The sequence below is a fragment of the Erpetoichthys calabaricus genome, chromosome 2, assembly GCF_900747795.2.
Source record: "Erpetoichthys calabaricus chromosome 2, fErpCal1.3, whole genome shotgun sequence".
Taxonomy (NCBI): Eukaryota; Metazoa; Chordata; class Cladistia; order Polypteriformes; family Polypteridae; genus Erpetoichthys; species Erpetoichthys calabaricus.
The window spans coordinates 172,183,120-172,200,779 of NC_041395.2; the positions used below are offsets into that span (position 1 = coordinate 172,183,120).

At 39.7% G+C, this 17,660-nt stretch overlaps 1 protein-coding gene across 6 annotated transcripts in view; it reads left to right on the plus strand.

The window, feature by feature from the left end:
- Nucleotides 1-17,660, plus strand: part of LOC114646550 (diacylglycerol kinase delta-like) — a 133,967-nt gene that overhangs the window by 61,125 nt on the left and 55,182 nt on the right. For all 6 annotated transcript variants that reach the window (XM_051923580.1, XM_051923577.1, XM_051923576.1 and 3 more), the window contains 6 exons: nucleotides 6,960-7,064; nucleotides 11,280-11,412; nucleotides 12,465-12,571; nucleotides 15,898-16,023; nucleotides 16,427-16,529; nucleotides 16,854-17,016. In XM_051923580.1, the coding sequence (XP_051779540.1) occupies nucleotides 6,960-7,064; nucleotides 11,280-11,412; nucleotides 12,465-12,571; nucleotides 15,898-16,023; nucleotides 16,427-16,529; nucleotides 16,854-17,016 (737 nt within the window). The remainder of the gene's footprint in view (nucleotides 1-6,959; nucleotides 7,065-11,279; nucleotides 11,413-12,464; nucleotides 12,572-15,897; nucleotides 16,024-16,426; nucleotides 16,530-16,853; nucleotides 17,017-17,660) is intronic.

Below are 17,660 nucleotides of genomic sequence, written 5' to 3' on the forward strand. Positions count from 1 at the left end.
CAAAAAAGATCTATAATAAAGCTGGAAAAATTTTAAAAATCAAATCATAACATAAATAAATGACAGAGAGTAGTAAATAAAAATAGTATGGTCAAGATGTTATGGAAAAAGATGATCCGCTGTGGCAACCCCTAACAGGAGCAGCCGAAAGAAGAAGTATGGTCTAGATGTAAAGTCCTAATGAAAGTACACCCTTGTTTCAAAGTGAAAAATCTTATTGATTAATACTTTCTATCACAGCCTATCTGAGAAAAAAAGAGACAGACTGTAGCTTGTATTGATGTAGTACTTGCAGCCCCAAATGATTGTTCCCTTCATAAATCACCTCTATCCAGGGCTCATTCCTGATTTACGTAATGTGCTGCTGAGACAGGCTTCAGCATCTCGCCTCACTGAACTGGATGAAGCAGATTATGGATGAAAGATCTCGTGAGTAGAGTATTGCTGACATGGTATTGCCTGCCTGCGTGCATGCTGAACAAATGCCAATGCAAGTTCAGCAACCTGTTTGAAGGATTAACAAGCTTAGAAACCCAAATCCAGACTGTAATTCCTTCAAGCAGCTGCTTGACTAGGGTCAACAATGGTGAAGGTGAGCTTTAAGGGCACGCATAGGCTGACTGAAATGAACAAATTGCTAAATTTTCTTTTGATGCAGTTTTTTTCGCCCCTGTGCTTAGCCTTCACTCCTTCAATGTATGTCATGTAAAAATGTTTGAACAGCTTTGTTATTGTTTTAATTTTTCCATCTAGCAGACTAGTACTTTAAGCCTTGTGTTCTACGGTGTTCTCTGTTACATGTTTACTTTGCAATTTCTTATCACTCAAGTGTATTTGTGTGTGTGTGTACACTAGCCATGCTACCTGTTAAATAATTAAAAAATATTTTCCATCTTGCACACTTTCAGGTACTTTTCTCTGTATTCGCATGTGCCTGACGCGGTCTTCATTGACGCTCCCTCTCTCAAGCACGTACCCATAAAGCCTACTTCTCAGACTTTCTCATCATTTTCAAGGCTTTCTTGCAGCCTGTCTACTTTTATGCTTGCTGTCTTTGAAGGTGACTCCCTGCACGCCATTTCTCCTCCTTGTGTCAAAAGAGGAAATTCGAGTGTGAGACGCACAACACAAAAGCCAAACTGACCAATCACACCAAAGCTAAACTGACCAATCCAATTACTCAGAGGGACTGGACACACACACACACTTTACTGCTTTAATATATATACAGTATAACTTTATTTTGTAAGTCAAGATGTCGAAAAGTATAATAGTTTAAAAGATAAATGTGTTTTGATAATTGAGCAAGTGATCCAAGTGATTGGGGCAGAAAAAATCTAAAGAATTCTATAATTATATTTGTGGCACTTCAGGCATCTGATTTCTGTTTAATTTTGTTGAGAGTATGCAGCTTTCGCATTCCTTCGGATTGCATGCCTAACTAAATTTGAATGGCTTTGTTTCCTGCTCTTCACGTTTGTCAGGTTCCAACATTCTGTCTTGCCTTATCACACTCCTAAAGCTAATTGTACATTTACTTATTTGACTGACGCCTTTATCCAAGGCAACTTACAACATCTATGATACAATTAGTTACATTTCTATTGGTTTTCCAATTGGAGCACAGGCTGGTCAAGTGACTTGCTCATGGTCACACATTGTCAGTAGCGGGATGTGAACCCATAACCTTAAGGTTTGAAATCCAAAGCCTTAACCACTTACACCACACTTCCTGACAGTGACTGCTGGTGGCTTCTAGCTGGAGCTCTGCTTTGGTATTTTGAGCTGTGAGTATGTCATCATGGTGCTTCTTAGGTGAGGCCAAATTTTAAAATGTCTTTCAGGTAATTGTGGAATCTTACAGCTGCCTTAACAAGTTAGATCTCTCCACTGGATCACAGTCCCACTGTAGTTTGCGTTGTAGTATATCCTACAAAGTGTGGATATATGTGTAGAGTGACTATATGATCCAGGTTAGAGCTAGCTGTCCTGATGCTTTACTTTCAAACATCCTGAGTTTAATTTCGTAAGGTGCCCAGGTGGGAACTGTGTTGTTACTTGAGTATCCACATTACCCGTTTAGATGAATCAAGTTGGGATACGGCCACTTAAAACACATATATTGTTGTCTGCATTCTTATAAAGTAGCAATATCTTACTCAACACAGTGTTGGCACTCTGATTGAGTGGAGACCCTGTGGGGAGTCTGGCCTGTTCAATCTAGAGGATGCATGATCACTCTTTTCATAACCAACTTGCCCACACATATACTCGACAAGCCTACAGGTGATACCATGTAAGCAAGCTGTGGTAAAGTGTATCTGGGTCCATGGTGGTGCGGAGTTTTCAAGATGAAAGCAATGTGGCTTAGGCTCCATGGGTGTAGGTGCGTGAGTTAGCATAGCTGTGCGGCGCCAGAGTGGTTAATGGGAAAAATGGCTAGTCACACTTGCACGTGAATGTGGGTTTAGTTCAGCTGGTTTCCTCATTGATGCCCTGCAAGTTCTAATTTAGGCATCTGCACCCATGAGAGCATAAAAGGTGTTAGAGTAGGACAGAGAGGGAGAGATTGAAAAGCATAAGAATTGGAACAAATGAACAGAAGGGAGGAATAAAGTGGGGTAGGGTTGTGCCTGCTGAGCATCCAGGGAGCAGGAGTAACTGAAGGGCAAAAAGGTTATCTTATGGATGACAGTGAGAGGTGGTGGAAGGAGGATGGAGCCAGACTTTGGCATCCAATCTGTAACTAGCAGAGGTGACTGGGGTGCAAGACAGTTTTAAAAGGTTGACCATGCTCCTGGCTGTGCAGACCTGATGGGTGAATAGGGGTTGAGAAGACTTAGAGAGGCACCAAAGCTTAGACAAGAGAGAGAGAAAAGATTCAGTTTTATTGTTCTGGTTTTATTACCATGGATTATTTATTGATTATCTATTAACTGATTTTAAGCACCATTTTGAAGACGCAGTTGTTTTTATTGGATCATTTATTTATTTAAAGGCAATTTCTGCACTGCACTTTTTTGGACAATTGTGTTTGAAATAAAAGCACAATGTATTTTGGATTGCACCCATTTCTGTTGTTTTATGTCCTCATTGCACTAGTCCATCTCAGTGCATGACAATCAATGTCCATGTGCAAGCAGAGATGATGCCAGCTGTCGGCAATCTGGGTATCATGCATGTTCCTGCCTGGTCCCATAATTGTTGTGTCCTTGTTTAGCATCATGAAAATCTAGACAGAATTTTTACCCAATCTTCCTCTGTTGTGACCAGACCCACACCCACACGGACTGTGGCAGCCTTGGTTTTTACTTTCTTTTGCACATAGCTAGGCTAAAGAAGAAAGCCACAGATTTAATCTGCCATCATATATGTGCAGCTAGTTCTTTTTTTTTTTAACTCAAATTCAGCCTAATTTTTGGCTGTTCTGCTGCTTTGATTTATCTGGGTATAATGTCATCGTCCTTCACTCAATATTCATGTTGTTTTCACAGCTGGAGAGTTATGTTGTTTATAAATGTTACCTCAGGATAAGTTGCAAAATTCAGTATTTGTTTTTTACCAATACATGCACTTTGAACGTTATTCTTATTTCCATAGGTGTTGGAGTAAGCTTCCAAATACTATAAAAGTGTCTGTGAATGTGTCGGGGACAACCGGAAAGTAATAGTTATGAAATATCTACAAGTAATATATCTAGTTTTACTGTTTTCAAATAAGAGTCCATAGCATGCATATCCATTATTGAAAGTCTGTGGCCTGTGTATCAATTTGAAGGGTAGATCTTAACTCTGTCAGTATAATTTCTTTATCAACTCTATATATTCTGAGTATTTAAAATTACAAAACCAATAGCTACAAGATTTGAAAACGTCTTTACATAACTTTTTTATTTTTTGTAAAGTGGAAAGCATAGAAAGTAGAATGTGGTATTATCTGAAACATAAAACGCCCCTTTCATTTCACAGATACAGTAATAGACTGAATTAGGATGTTCAGGAAACCCGGGGGGACAGAAATTGCTGTGATTCAGCAGTTCTACCATCTTTGAGGGAAGAAAGAAAAACATTGCAAAATGGTGTCTGGGCAGGCAACGCAGCATTTTAATGGCAAAGCACTTTAATTATAGTAAATGAATGGTTTCATGCAGTCTTAAAAATTCTCATTACCATCCTGTGTTGCCGGTGGACCCAAACTAAGGGGCTAAATTTAAAGGGCAAGCATTTTACAGTATGTTTAAATATTGTGATGGAAGCTTTTCTCCTAAGCATAGCCCTTGGCTTGCAAAATACAAGTATTTTCATTAATTTAGAACTCTTTGAGAAAACATTTCCCGTTTAGTATCCTTGTCTACATACCTTTAGTGCATACTGGTCTTGCCACAATAAGAGTTGCCAAACACTTGTTGATCTCCGTTGTAATCACCCAGACAGCCCAGTCCCCAACTTGAGTATACATTGCTGTTGACAAATATCATGTAGCTGTTGGGGATTCAGTGCTGCTGAATAAGCACAAGACAGACAGTACAGAGCCTATCTGCTCTGAACGTAGAGTCATTTGTAGTGGGGCACATTGGTGGTGCATGTGTAAAGATCCCATCTAAAATCTGATGAAATCTATGTAATGGCTATAGAAGCTCCACGCAACCTTTTATGTACCTGGATACCCCTTTCCATGTGACTACCACTAATTCCCCATATCGATAATTAATCAATCAAAGTCTTATTATATTCGCAATAAATATTCTGCAAAACATTTCCAATAGTTAGATATTCTTTAAACTACATAGTCAAAAGAGACATATCTCGGTTCTTGCATTTCAAATTAAAGCAACTCATTTGTGACTGCCATCTTACATAGGAGAGGCCTGAGAGACATGCCGTCATCCCTGTATCCAGTGAAAGAACAAGTTGAATTATTTTTTTTTTTAAATATTATTTTCTTGATTCCGCACCATTGGATGGTATTCCACAAACATGATAGCGATACTCAATTCAACCTCTCCTTCCAGGCAGTGCATTTCCTCACAGTTTACAGAGTACTAGATCAATATCAGCAAATCTCTTCACTCCTTCTCTTGATGGTAATCGCATCCTGTACATTTTTCTCTCCTCCATCACCAATCAATCCTCCTAAATGCCGGTAAACATTATAGCAAATAGCAAAGCTCCTTAATTATGACAATTAATTAGCTTCAGTAGATTCATCTCATTCTGATTAATTAGGGTCAATGTGAAATCCAACTGTCCAGGGAATGAATAGCTTGCTCTATGGCTAGCACTGCTGCCTCAGGGGTCCGGATAATTAGTTTCAAATCCCACTGCTGTCATCGTATAAATGTGTGTTGCTTATTTGATGATTATTTGCATGTCTTCTACAGTGCGCTAATTATGGATGCCTGTTTGGTGTGTTCATTTTGAAAGACTGCAGTAGGAGTCAATGTGTCTCAAGTGATCAGAGCCCTATGTCGACATTATCAAGGCCTGTTCTATCAGTTTAAATGTTTGCATGATTGTATTCACTGTTTATTGCAGCATCTTAGAGACTGGTAGTTTTTCCTTTCAAGTTGACTATATACCCTAGAACCTACACACCCATAGGGACAGCACAGGCAGGTTTGTTTAGGTTGTAGGTACTTTCATGTATATAAATAAGTTATTCACAAAAGGGATGATGAAAGAATGAGAAGAAAATGCAAGCTATGTGACTATGTTAACTCCCAGGCATGTATACCTTAGGAGTACAAAGATCCATGTAACCACTCTCCTGGGTGACTCTCAATCTGGGCTGGAAGGGCCAATAACAAGCTCCAAAAGACCAAACTCTGCTTGCCCCAGTCAGAAAACAACCTCATACAAAATGCTTCAACGTAAAATCAATATTATTTAGAATATTTACAGTTCAGATTTGAAACAGAATGACAATGGAGATGAAAAGTCTGAATGTTCCACGAGTATTGAAATTGTGGCAATGGTGGTTCAAATGCGAAAGTGAATATTGAATTCATGTTAAAAGCAATGTCTTATGAAAAAATGGCTTCTGAAGAGCATCCACTATTGCTCCACTCCACTGAGACACCTGGATCCAAATCGGGGCTTAAAATTTCTGGTTCACCAGACGTAATTCCAGTTCTTCACTGTGTGCCAGCTTAACCCTTTGCGGTCGTTAGGCCAGAAAACTGGCCTTATAAAAAGTGTGCTATAGGTCGTCAGGCCACCGCTGGTGGCCCTGCAAGTTTCTGACCGATTTGCACAGTCGCCTGGTCGAGAAAAGTGGCCTGTGTTATTCCTACGTGCTTGAAAAAAATAACTGCTGTAATTATTGGCGTTTTTTCAATAATTAATTACGACTAATGTAGCGTGACATTGAAAATTAAATACGACTGCAAAGGTTAATACTCAAGGCAGTTTTACACACAATTACAAACAACATCTCCCCCTGTCAGCTCCTGCTACAAATCTGAACTTTCACATACCAATCAATATTCTTTCAAGACATACACATGTCTTGAGGAAAAGACCTAAAAGGGTCGGTCCACTCATGTATTCTTTTAACCTGCATGTCTGCTTATAGAGACATCACCTTTAGCAAAATGCTGCTGTCATAAAATCACAGTATAATAACGCCATTATACCTGAATGATTCAATTTCCTGCATCTTCTATCAGATTAAAGGTGGTATTAATCTCCAAAGTTTTGCATGCCTGGTTGTAAATGCACAGTTCTTTTCAACATCATTGTGGTATGTATGGATGAGTCAGGAAATCCACTAAAGCAGGGTTAAGGGATGACTCCATAGACTGGCACAGCCAACGCTGCAAGGTTTTGCCTGGTGGCAGTGCCTACAAGTTGTACTGTTTTAGAAAAATTGTACTTTATCATTGCTTATTTCTGTAGATATCTATAGGTTTTATTTTTTTATTATTAAATTTGTTTTTTTATTGGTTATGTTCCATGCAGATAATCACTCCATGCAGGAAGCTTATTCTCTGTGCTGAAAATCGTAAAGAGATGGAAGACTGGATTGCGGCACTGAAGAGTGTCCAAAACCGAGAGCTTTTCGAGGTGGGTGTCCAAGACCTCCAAATGAGAGGTCTTTGCATAGTCCAGGTAACCTAAGGAACAGAAATGCTGACTTAACCATCTGTAATGTGTCGTAAAGAAAGCAGAGTTTTATGGCCCATGAATAATCCTGGCTTCAAATTCTGTTGTGTTGCAGACAGAAATCTCCAGTTAGCTTTATAGTGCAATCTGTGAATTCGAGTTGGCTCAACTGAGATGTTGATGATTGTTGGCAATGAGAATTGCAAAGTTCAATACTGTGGAAGCAACAGTAGGATTTGCTGATTCTGAAAGCAGAAAATGAAATTTGAAACCTCTAGGGGGGGAAAAAATGGAGATCTCTCTTACATAATCTGGGGATATTGGATTAGCAGTTCTGTCACATGAGAATCATCCATCCTATAGCTTGACTATGCTTGCTGAATTACAGGGTAAAGTTAGGTCACAGTGGGAAGTTGGTAGTAGTGTCATAAGTCAGTATTTTATTTGACTCTCTTCTGATTTCATAGCTTTTTTTGTACTCTTGACTATTCTTGGTAGCAGCAATAATGAGACAAAATGGTAGAGCACCCTAGAAGAAAGTGGATGAGATATTGGAATATTTTAGCTTATTTGCTAATCAAACAACCTGATGAGCTGAATGGTCCCTTCTCATTTTATTAAACTTGCTATGTTGTCTAAGGTCAAAGATTCCATTTAGTTTTTTGTGGTATAAGGTGACAATGGACATCTTGCATGCATCAGCCAAACTCAAACTTAATTTAAGACCATTTTTTTTCCAATAAGTTCAAATATAGCAGGTTTTGAGGACATGAATGGGTGTGTAAAGTGGTTCAAATCCCCACAAAAATTGTTTTTTATTCTCATCAATTAAGTGAACAGAGAGACTAATGACATAAATATCACTCTGTTATCTCCACTGGGGTGAGAAATGTTGGTGAAAATAAGATGACAAATGTAGAATGGTGAACATAAAGTGAGAAAAACATTTAATATTGTAATTAATTTGTATTGTTAAATAATTTGGAGTATAATGCTGTTAAATTGTTGGTGAACAAATCTAATCATGAAAATCAGAATAGGAATTTGATACATGGACAATCCTTATTGCATAAATATGGGCGGTGCTGCATGCCCAATATGGCATTTTATTGTATAATGGCAGCAATCCAGGGGCCTCATGTATAAAATCTTGCTTGAATTCCATTGTAAAACTGTTCATATTCTCAAAAGGCAAAAATGGTGTATGCACAAAAAAACAACTGGATTGATAAAACCACACCTACACCATACACCATGTGCCGCACCAAGTTCCTGTATAAATGTCAAGTCCACCTAAAACTATGTACTTGTGCATACGCTTTTAGCTCATTTTACTCCATTGCCACCTGTCAATATAGTTTATAGAGTCAAAGTGCTGTTTTTGAATATTCATGATTTAATCACAAAAAAATTTGACTGTGTTCCTAAGTAACATCTTTTCTACAAAACATGAAAGAACAGAGGGAAAAGCAAAGCATAAAATGAAACTTCAGTGAATGTAAAGATGCAGTATCATTGACTGAAGTGGAGAACCATTAAAACATTCATTTTACTGGTCTCTCTCTGCAGGATTCTTAAATAAAAGAAAAAAACATGTCAGAGTAGCTGAGTGAGGAGAGCAATAGCAATGTGCCATTATGCAGTGCCCAGACTGCTGGCAGTACATAGCAGCTGTATGCACAGAACTGCAAGATATTAAGAACATTCTTATTGAACTTGTAAAAAAAAATCTTTTTGCCAAGTAAATCTCAATGTTGCAAACATACAAGACTCTTTAAATTTGATGCACAACATCCAAATGTCTTTGAATTGCCATTTTATACATGTCCCATGGGATAATGTTTGGGTCACCAATGCAGTCATCTTGGCTAGTCTCAGGTGGCAGAGGCAGTCTGATTTTTTTTGTGCTATGTTGCTCATGTACTACGCAAACCAACACAATGCAGCAAACCTTTTGTGGGACGATGGAACCGATGGTCCATTCCGAGGTGACTTACAAATATACTCTGTGTGTGTATGTGTGTACAAGTGTATATGTATGTATATAATATATTTACACACAGGGCTGGCAAAAGTAGGTGTACAGTTGTTTGTATAGAAAAAGACATTCAGGTTTTGATTATTACAATAGCTTTATTCACTCTGTAGCTTTATTAACTCAAAAGAATGTGTCAATGGTGCAGTGCACTTGGGTATAATGTTGAAAGTGCTCAAATTGCCAGCATCCTGTTCTCATAACTGTAAACCTACTTTTGCCCATCCTGTGTGTGTATGTATGTATGTATATTGTCACAAAGTGGACGCTTGGTGGCGCTGTTGCTCACCTTTACCCCAACAGACAAACACTGGACACAGGTTAAAAGTGCTAAGAATATTTTTTTACTTTCTTCTCAATAGGGCCCCAAAGCACCTCCACCACAACAAACGGGCTTTAACTATAATAGTAATACAATAATTAAACAATTCTTTCCTCCCAGCAGCTCCGCCACACTCCCTCCCAACTCTGGCTCACTTGCTGGGTCTCTCATAGTCCTTTATATAGTTCTTGACCCGGAAGTGCTCCTGTCCTCCTGGCCATGTGATTCATTAGCACTTCCGGGTCAGATGGAGACTTGTATTTTCCTCAGCCCGAAAGTACTTCTGTCCTTCCGCCCCCATGACTTGGGAGTACTTCCGGGCTATATTGGAAATAGAAATCCCTGTGTCTCCCTGCAGCATCCCCTGGTGGCACCCACGGTACCCAGCAGGGCTGTGAAGCCAAACTCCATCTCCCATAGTGCCCTGCGGGAATCTGGGGCACAGCTAAGCTGCAGAGAAGTCGCCATCTAGCATCCTGGGGGTTTTGTCCTGGTTGAGCTGCAGGCCGTCCATCACAATAAATAATATAATTATAATATATATATATATATATAATATATATATATATATATATACACACAGTGGAACCTCGGTTTGCGAGTAACTTGGTTTACGAGAGTTTTGCAAGACGAGCTAAAATTTTTAATTAATTTTGACTTGATAAACGAGCGAGGTCTTGCAATACGAGTAGTATGTATACGCTTTGTCTGCTGAACGTCATGTGATCACAACTGAGCTGATGGTGGTTCTCTCTTTCGCTGCGGGATTATGGGCAATCTTCTCCTATTTTCCGTCTGAGTCGGCATGCCTCACTCATATAGTCAACATCCGTACAAGCATATACTGTTTAGATAGATAGATAGATACTTTATTAATCCCAATGGGATAATACGGCATTGTGACTCTGTGTGCGTATGCTGTGACGTGCGAGTCCCCGTCTTGCACCCCCAAACACGAAGCTGAGTCTCAGTACTTTAGCAAAAAAAGCTTTATTCAACTTGAAACTGCAACAGCGCAGTTATTTATTTTAGCGGGATCTGCCACTCTCCTATACACAGACACAGCAGTCAGGCAGGGTCGTGGTCAAATAGTACTGTGCCCTGCGCATTTATAATGTTCCTTGTTCCTTGTATCACCCATCGACGGCAGGCACTTGTAGCATGTCCGCGATCTTTTCGGATTCGCTTTTACGGCGAACTGCTACAGCGCTGGGAGACTGGGATTGCTTTGGGACACTCTTCCGTGTGTCATCCCGTTGAGTGGAATCCCACAAGAGTTTAGAAACTCATTCACACCAGCCATGATTCTTTTCAAAGGTAAAGTGCAGGTTAATTTGTTTTATGTATTTTTACTTTATATTATGTATTAATCATTTTTATATGAATAGTTTTGGGTTGTGGAACGAATCCTCTGAGTTTCCATTATTTCTTATGGGGAAATTCACTTTGATATACTAGTGCTTTGGACTGAGAGCACGTTTCCGGATTGAATTATGCTCGCAAACCGGGGTTCCACTGCATGTATATATGTGTATATATCCATCCATTTTCCAACCCGCTGAATCCGAACACAGGGTCACGGGGGTCTGCTGGAGCCAATCCCAGCCAACACAGGGCACAAGGTAGGAACCAATCCCGGGCAGGGTGCCAACCCACCGCAGATGTGTGTGTGTGTGTGTGTGTGTGTATATATATTTATATAATATAAACACACATTTCTGTGCACAAGCAAGTTTTATACATGTGGCCCCAGGACTCTAAGGCAGTTTACCTTTAGAGTGGTGCTTTAAGTCATCTTTGCGTCCATCTTCTGTTCCAGTCTACTCAGTACAGCATGGACCACTTCTCAGGAATGCACAATTGGTACGCTTGCTCACATGCCAGACCTACTTACTGCAATGTATGTCGTGAAGCTCTTTCTGGTGTTACCTCACATGGACTGTCGTGTGAAGGTAAGTTGTGAATATTATCTTACAGTTGTTGTGCTATTGCAAGAGGAATGAAGTAATAATGAAATGCACTCATTCTTTTTGTTTACCCCGGGCTGAGCTGATGATCCTGAACATGTGGAGGAATGGCTAGAAGTTTGGTGCTTGCCCTTCCACTTGCTTGGTTCCGTTTCCATTTCCACGCCATTTATATGTGAATAGTAATTATATGGGCTTTCATGGTTCTTTATAAGCCCCCTAAATCAGACGACTGTAGAGTCGGTCCTGGAGGACTGTATTGGCTGCAGGTTTTTGTTCTGACATGATTGCTTAATCAGAAACCAATCCTTGGCAATAACTCATGTTATTTGATTTTCTTGTTAGTACTTTCATTCTGCCATGTCAGCTTATTTTTCTATTGTAGATTTCTGTTTCCTTTCCATGGATATCAGCCAAATGATTTGTAGTCTGGAGTGGAGGAGTAATCCTCAGTCATTCACTTTTTTATCTTCAGTTTCCTTCCAAGTATATTATTAAACCAGATAGTCATTCAGTGGGTCTTGCAGTTTGCTGGAGTCTATCCCAGCTGGCTTAGGGCGCAAGGCCGGAACAGGGTGCCAGTTCACAATAAATGCACAGAGGTGTAAATGGAAATAAGTTAAATTGGGAACTGCTGGCTCCTTTGTCATTTACATCTTATTGCTGTAAGGTGCAATTAGTCTTAAACTGCAGCATTCACTGGTTTTAAAGTAAGCAATTAAAGGTGGGGAATCTTAACCAGTGAGACAACTAATATGAATTATAAAAATGTTGCTTGAGTAATAAATGCTTACACAGCAATAATTGACTTTTCTTTAAGAAACTGGGCAAACATCAGCAGCCACTATGGCCCTCCAGGTCAAACTGCAGACCCCTGCTCAGACAAAACACTACAGTAGACACTTTTACATTGGTTGTGGCTTTAAAGTGGATCTCATGTTTCCAATATATTTTTTTTTCTCTTAATGATTCATGCTTTTTTGTCGAAGTTAATTTTTTTATATCATAGTAATGCATTGTCTTTTTCCTTTCCTCAGTCTGTAAGTTCAAAGCTCACAAAAGATGTGCCATTCGTGCGACAAACAACTGCAAGTGGACAACCCTGTCCTCTATCGGCAAGGACATCATAGAAGACGAGGATGGGGTGAGATTGGGACTCTTGATATCAGTTACTAGGACCTGAGCTAACTCTTGAAGAGGCTATAAATGGAATTTTAGATACCGTAACAAGAAGATGGCCTGTATGGAGACGCCAAGATAACATTCACCCTCTTGGTAACCTTGGCGAATACAGGCCACCTATACATACATAATCTCACGCCACTCCCAACCTGAACAGTGCTAGTTATCATGTTACCAGCCATTGCCTTCACACCATTATCATGTGGGTGAACCATGAAATACTGATTTGCTAGTCTTATATGAAAGGTAATGCCCTCTGTCATGAATTCTTCTGATTTAAAGGATTCTCTTCGCTTATTTGCTGGACAGTTTTCTGCCACTTAAGCATCTATCCCTGCCCCCAGTCTGATGCCACTTGAACTTCTAATTCCACCCTTCCTGTGAAGAATTCTCCTCTGCCTGTGATCTGTACAAATTGTAACATGTTGTTAAAATGTATTTTTATGGACTCTTTCACCATCGCATCGCCCACAGGATTAATTAAAAGGGGGGGGGGGGGGTCCCAATCCACACCCACTCCACACCCACTCCCAACCAAGCATATCCACCATTATTTTGAGCCTTGATTTAAATACATTTTTGTTTACCATGGCACCTGAGAGTGGTGTACTGTACACAAGACAATACTACTGCTACTACTAATGCCCGTGTGGTTAGTGGCTCTGCAGGTAAAACATGGCTTTACTCTGCCATCTGCTGGCTGAAGTTCTTTCTCTGATGAACATTTCATTCATTCATTCATTTTTATTTATTCATTGTTTAGGATTTGGCGCCCTCATGTGTCTATCAGGTTTTTTTTTGTGTCCTTTACAATAAAGAACTCTATACAGCCTTCAACATGGTTTTGTTTGTCATTAAATACAGTTAGGCTGTGGTACTGTATTTCATTTCTTTTGACATAATAGGTCATCTTGTGTGAAAATCTGCACAATGATGCTTTTTCTGTAGCGCAAGTCTTTGTTACTATCTCAAACCTGGCTGTCACCTAGGTTAGGAGGATGTTTTGGATTTTCTGATTCTCAGCCATCTATTTCTACCAACCTGTTTTAATTTTTACTTGAAATTTTGTTGTTATTTAAATTTTTATTTTACTTAGCCCTTTTTAGTTACATTTTAGGTAAATTACACATTATACAATAATTTTGTATATAACATGATTAAACTCTTCCGACTGAGGGTTATGAGGGGCTGGAGTCTGTACTGGCAGCATCCGGCGCAAAGTAGAAACCATTCCAGTCCAGTAAAGAGCCAACTAACACTGAGCCAGTTTAGAATTGCCAGTTAACCTGCGCAAACATCCTTGGGATTTTGAAAGAAAACCTGGAGAACCTCCAGGGAAACACTAGTCTCGCAGGGCTAGACGTGATTCTCAAGCGAGAATACATATTTGAGGACAACCTGTTAAAAAGTGTGTAGTGAACAGCAGCCAAATCCTGTGCTACAAAGGTTACATGTACAGAACTACGAGAACTACGTACTTTCTTAAACACCTACACCAAATTTCTCCATTCATGTGTTTTAAACCATCGCTGAGCAAAAAAATACTGAACAAAAAGACTTGGCCCTGAGAGAAAATCAAAAGCTAAAGTTGTTGTTATCCAATCAGGAGTTCAGTAGAACTTGGAGCTCAGTAGAACAAGATAACTGAAGTCTAATAATTAACTTGAATGCTGCACAGACAGACAGACACACATGAAGATCACTGCAGCTACTGGTGTCCCATACATTTGAGAAGTGCCTCTACTACGATATCTTTCTTTCATTTTAACTGTTACATCACTGTATGACATAATAACAGAAGATATAGTTTAGATAAGCAGTGTAGTCTGTGGATAAGCAACGTGTTTAAAATGCTGCAGCTATTTCGTTATGGCATGTTTGCATTTCCAGTTGGACAGTAATGTTCATTTGCTTTATTTGTTTAGATGTGCAGTCAAAAGGTGGGTGCTGTGCAGCCTTGTCTGTGCATCTACTGGTGTCGCTATGCCGATTTGATGATACGGGTGTTTTGAGTACTGAAATCTGCATCTTCTTACTTTTATTCTATGTCCCTAATTTTAATTCTTATTTATTTTGTCTTTTTTCTCTTTCTTCATCATGTAAAGCACTTTAAGCTACATTATTTGTATGAATATGTGCTATATAAATAAATGTTGTTGTTGTTATGTGGCACTTTGTTATCAGATCTCTTAACAGCAGTCCTTTTGACAGAGTGTGATATACCGTTTACTTCAAGTGCATTTTTTGCATTTTCAATGTTTTCATGAGTCTAGCCATCAATTCTTTCAAGTTTACATAGACTCCTATGGTATCATCATAATGCTGAACAACAGAGAGGCACATGCAGCACCTGCGACAACACGTCGTTGACATTTATCATGACGTCCATTGATGATGTTGAATGCTAATTTATAATCTGATACTACAGAAAGGTTTTTCCCTTGCGTCAGGTTAGGTGTATTTTTATAATGTGCAGTATGTTTTCTGCACATGCAACAGAAGTGTATATGTCTAATAGGAGGTTTTAGCAGACTTTTCAACTCTAGACAGTTCATCGTAAACAGGAGCTTGCTGTCTGTCGGACCAGGTTAACAAGAACATGTCTGATCTTTGTAGTCCAAAAGCACTGCCCTTCCTTTGAGCTCTGGCTTCATGTGGTGTTGGATTGTTGCAGAAATGTGACACTCAGTGAGTCGTCTAATTGTTCCGAACCAGTTTTAAGCAAAATTCACTCCTGGTCATCTCCAGACGTATATTTTATACATCTGGCTGCAGCAAAACTAAGGAAACACTGATATGGCAAGCCGTGTGGTGTAGTCGTTAAGACTTTGGACTAGTGAGGTTGTGAGTGCAAATCTCACCACTGACACTGTGTGGCCACTTCACCTGCCTGTGCCTCAAATGGAAAATGCAAAAAGAAATGTAACCAGTTGTGTCTCAAAGGTTGTGAGTTATCTTGGATAAAGGCGTCCACCAAAAAATGTAAATGAAATGAAAATAAAACAGGAGTGGGATTCGATTAGATAGATAGATAGATAGATAGATACTTTATTAATCCCAAGGGGAAATTCACATACTCCAGCAGCACCATACTGATACAAAAAACAATCTTAAATTAAAGATTGATAATGATCAAGCCCATAAGGATCTATAAGTCAAGTATGTTTTCCACAGTGCCACCCATTTCTGTACACACTTTTTGTATCCATTAGGACTATTTAGATTGCTCCTGAAATGTGTAATTTTGACATAATTCACTGTTTAAGTGCAATTTTTTTTGTTCTGTAGATCTCAATGCCTCATCAGTGGCTGGAGGGAAACCTTCCAGTCAGTGCCAAGTGCACAGTGTGTGACAAGACCTGTGGCAGTGTGCTGAGACTGCAGGACTGGCGATGTTTGTGGTGCAAAGCTATGGTAAGATACAGAGAAATTGCCCGCTGTGCGTGAAATGCCCCCGCAGCAGTAGAGTTCATGGAGTAGCTAAAAGAAGTGGCAGAGCTGGCTAAATTTTACTTAGCTTGATGAATCTAATAATGTTAGGCTGAGTCAGGGTGCCTTCTAAACTTTATTCATGTGCTTTACAATGGAAGCCTTTTAGTATTATCTACAGTATTTATTTTGTAAAGTCCCTCATGTGATCTTTCATCTCCTTCATGGAGTAGTCCTTAATTAAATGTTTATCTGCTAGTTTTTTAAACTGGGTGAGCCAGACAACATACTGCAGAGATCATGTTCTGAGCCTTACTAAATTCAGTTCTGGCTGAATTTTAGGTTGTTTTTAATCAATACATTTTTATCATCTTTTTATGTCTCTCAGGTACACACATCATGTAAAGAGTTGCTATCCAGTAAGTGCCCGCTTGGCCAATGCAAGGTGTCTGTGATACCACCTACTGCCTTGAACAGCATTGACTCAGATGGTAAGTGCAAGTGTGGTGGATGAGAATTCATAGTCCTGCAACAGACATGGCCTTCTTAACATATGGGCATGCTGGGCAGTTGCCCGGTGGGCCCCATGCTAATCTATGTAGGTGGTGGCCCCAGTGCACTGCTTGGCCTGGGGGCATATAATGCTGTTAAGACGGCCCTGGCAATAGGATATGACCGTGAGGTGGTCAAATGTCCCATCCTTCTAATGACAGTGTCTTGTATCATTTCTGAGCTTCCTAGTGGTGCTAATGGCAATTATCACTTTGATATTTGACAGAGGAAATATATATTTTTTTGTTATATTCTTTGGACAGGTTTCTGGAAGGCCACATGCCCCCCCTCATGTACAAGTCCCCTCCTCGTCTTTGTGAACTCCAAGAGTGGTGACAACCAGGGAGTGAAGTTTCTGCGACGCTTCAAGCAGCTGCTAAATCCAGCCCAGGTTTTTGATCTCATGAATGGAGGACCCCACCTTGGGTATGAACCAGAACAGAGTTTAATGTACAGTGTCCATCTTTCCTTTAGAGGAATTACAGTTTATGCTTTACAGCAGAGCATTTTACCCCAACCCCAGACATTATGGTCCCCTGTTCAGGTAGCTCAGAAATTCCTTGCACATGAGCTCTGGATGAAAGTATATTCTGCATGACTGTCCATCTTGAAACAGAGGTTTGCCCCATAGTCTAAAATTGTGTCCTCAGGTTGATTGCTGACTCTATAATACTAGGTTAAGTAAAAAGAAATAAATAAATAAAGACAATTTGAAAATTACATAGTAACCACAATGGAGATAAGCCGATGTAATGCAATGTAACACGTTTCCAATGGCTTATGTTAGTTCAAAAACACAAAACTCAGTGGTCTAGTAGAAGCCAAGGCTCCACTGCACGATCGAACCAATGTTGAACAATGCTCTGTAGTGAGATTTCTTCGGGCAGAGGCAGTGAAACCTGCTGAAATTCACTGACGAAAGTTGGCTTGTGGCAGATCAGTAAGCTGTTTGGGTATCCATCTTGCATAAGCTTTACAGTACCATAAGTCATCATGCAGTATGGCACGTGCAGATCCATAGCTCATATCCAAATGTGCAGCAACAGTGGACAATGTAATCCATCTGTCTT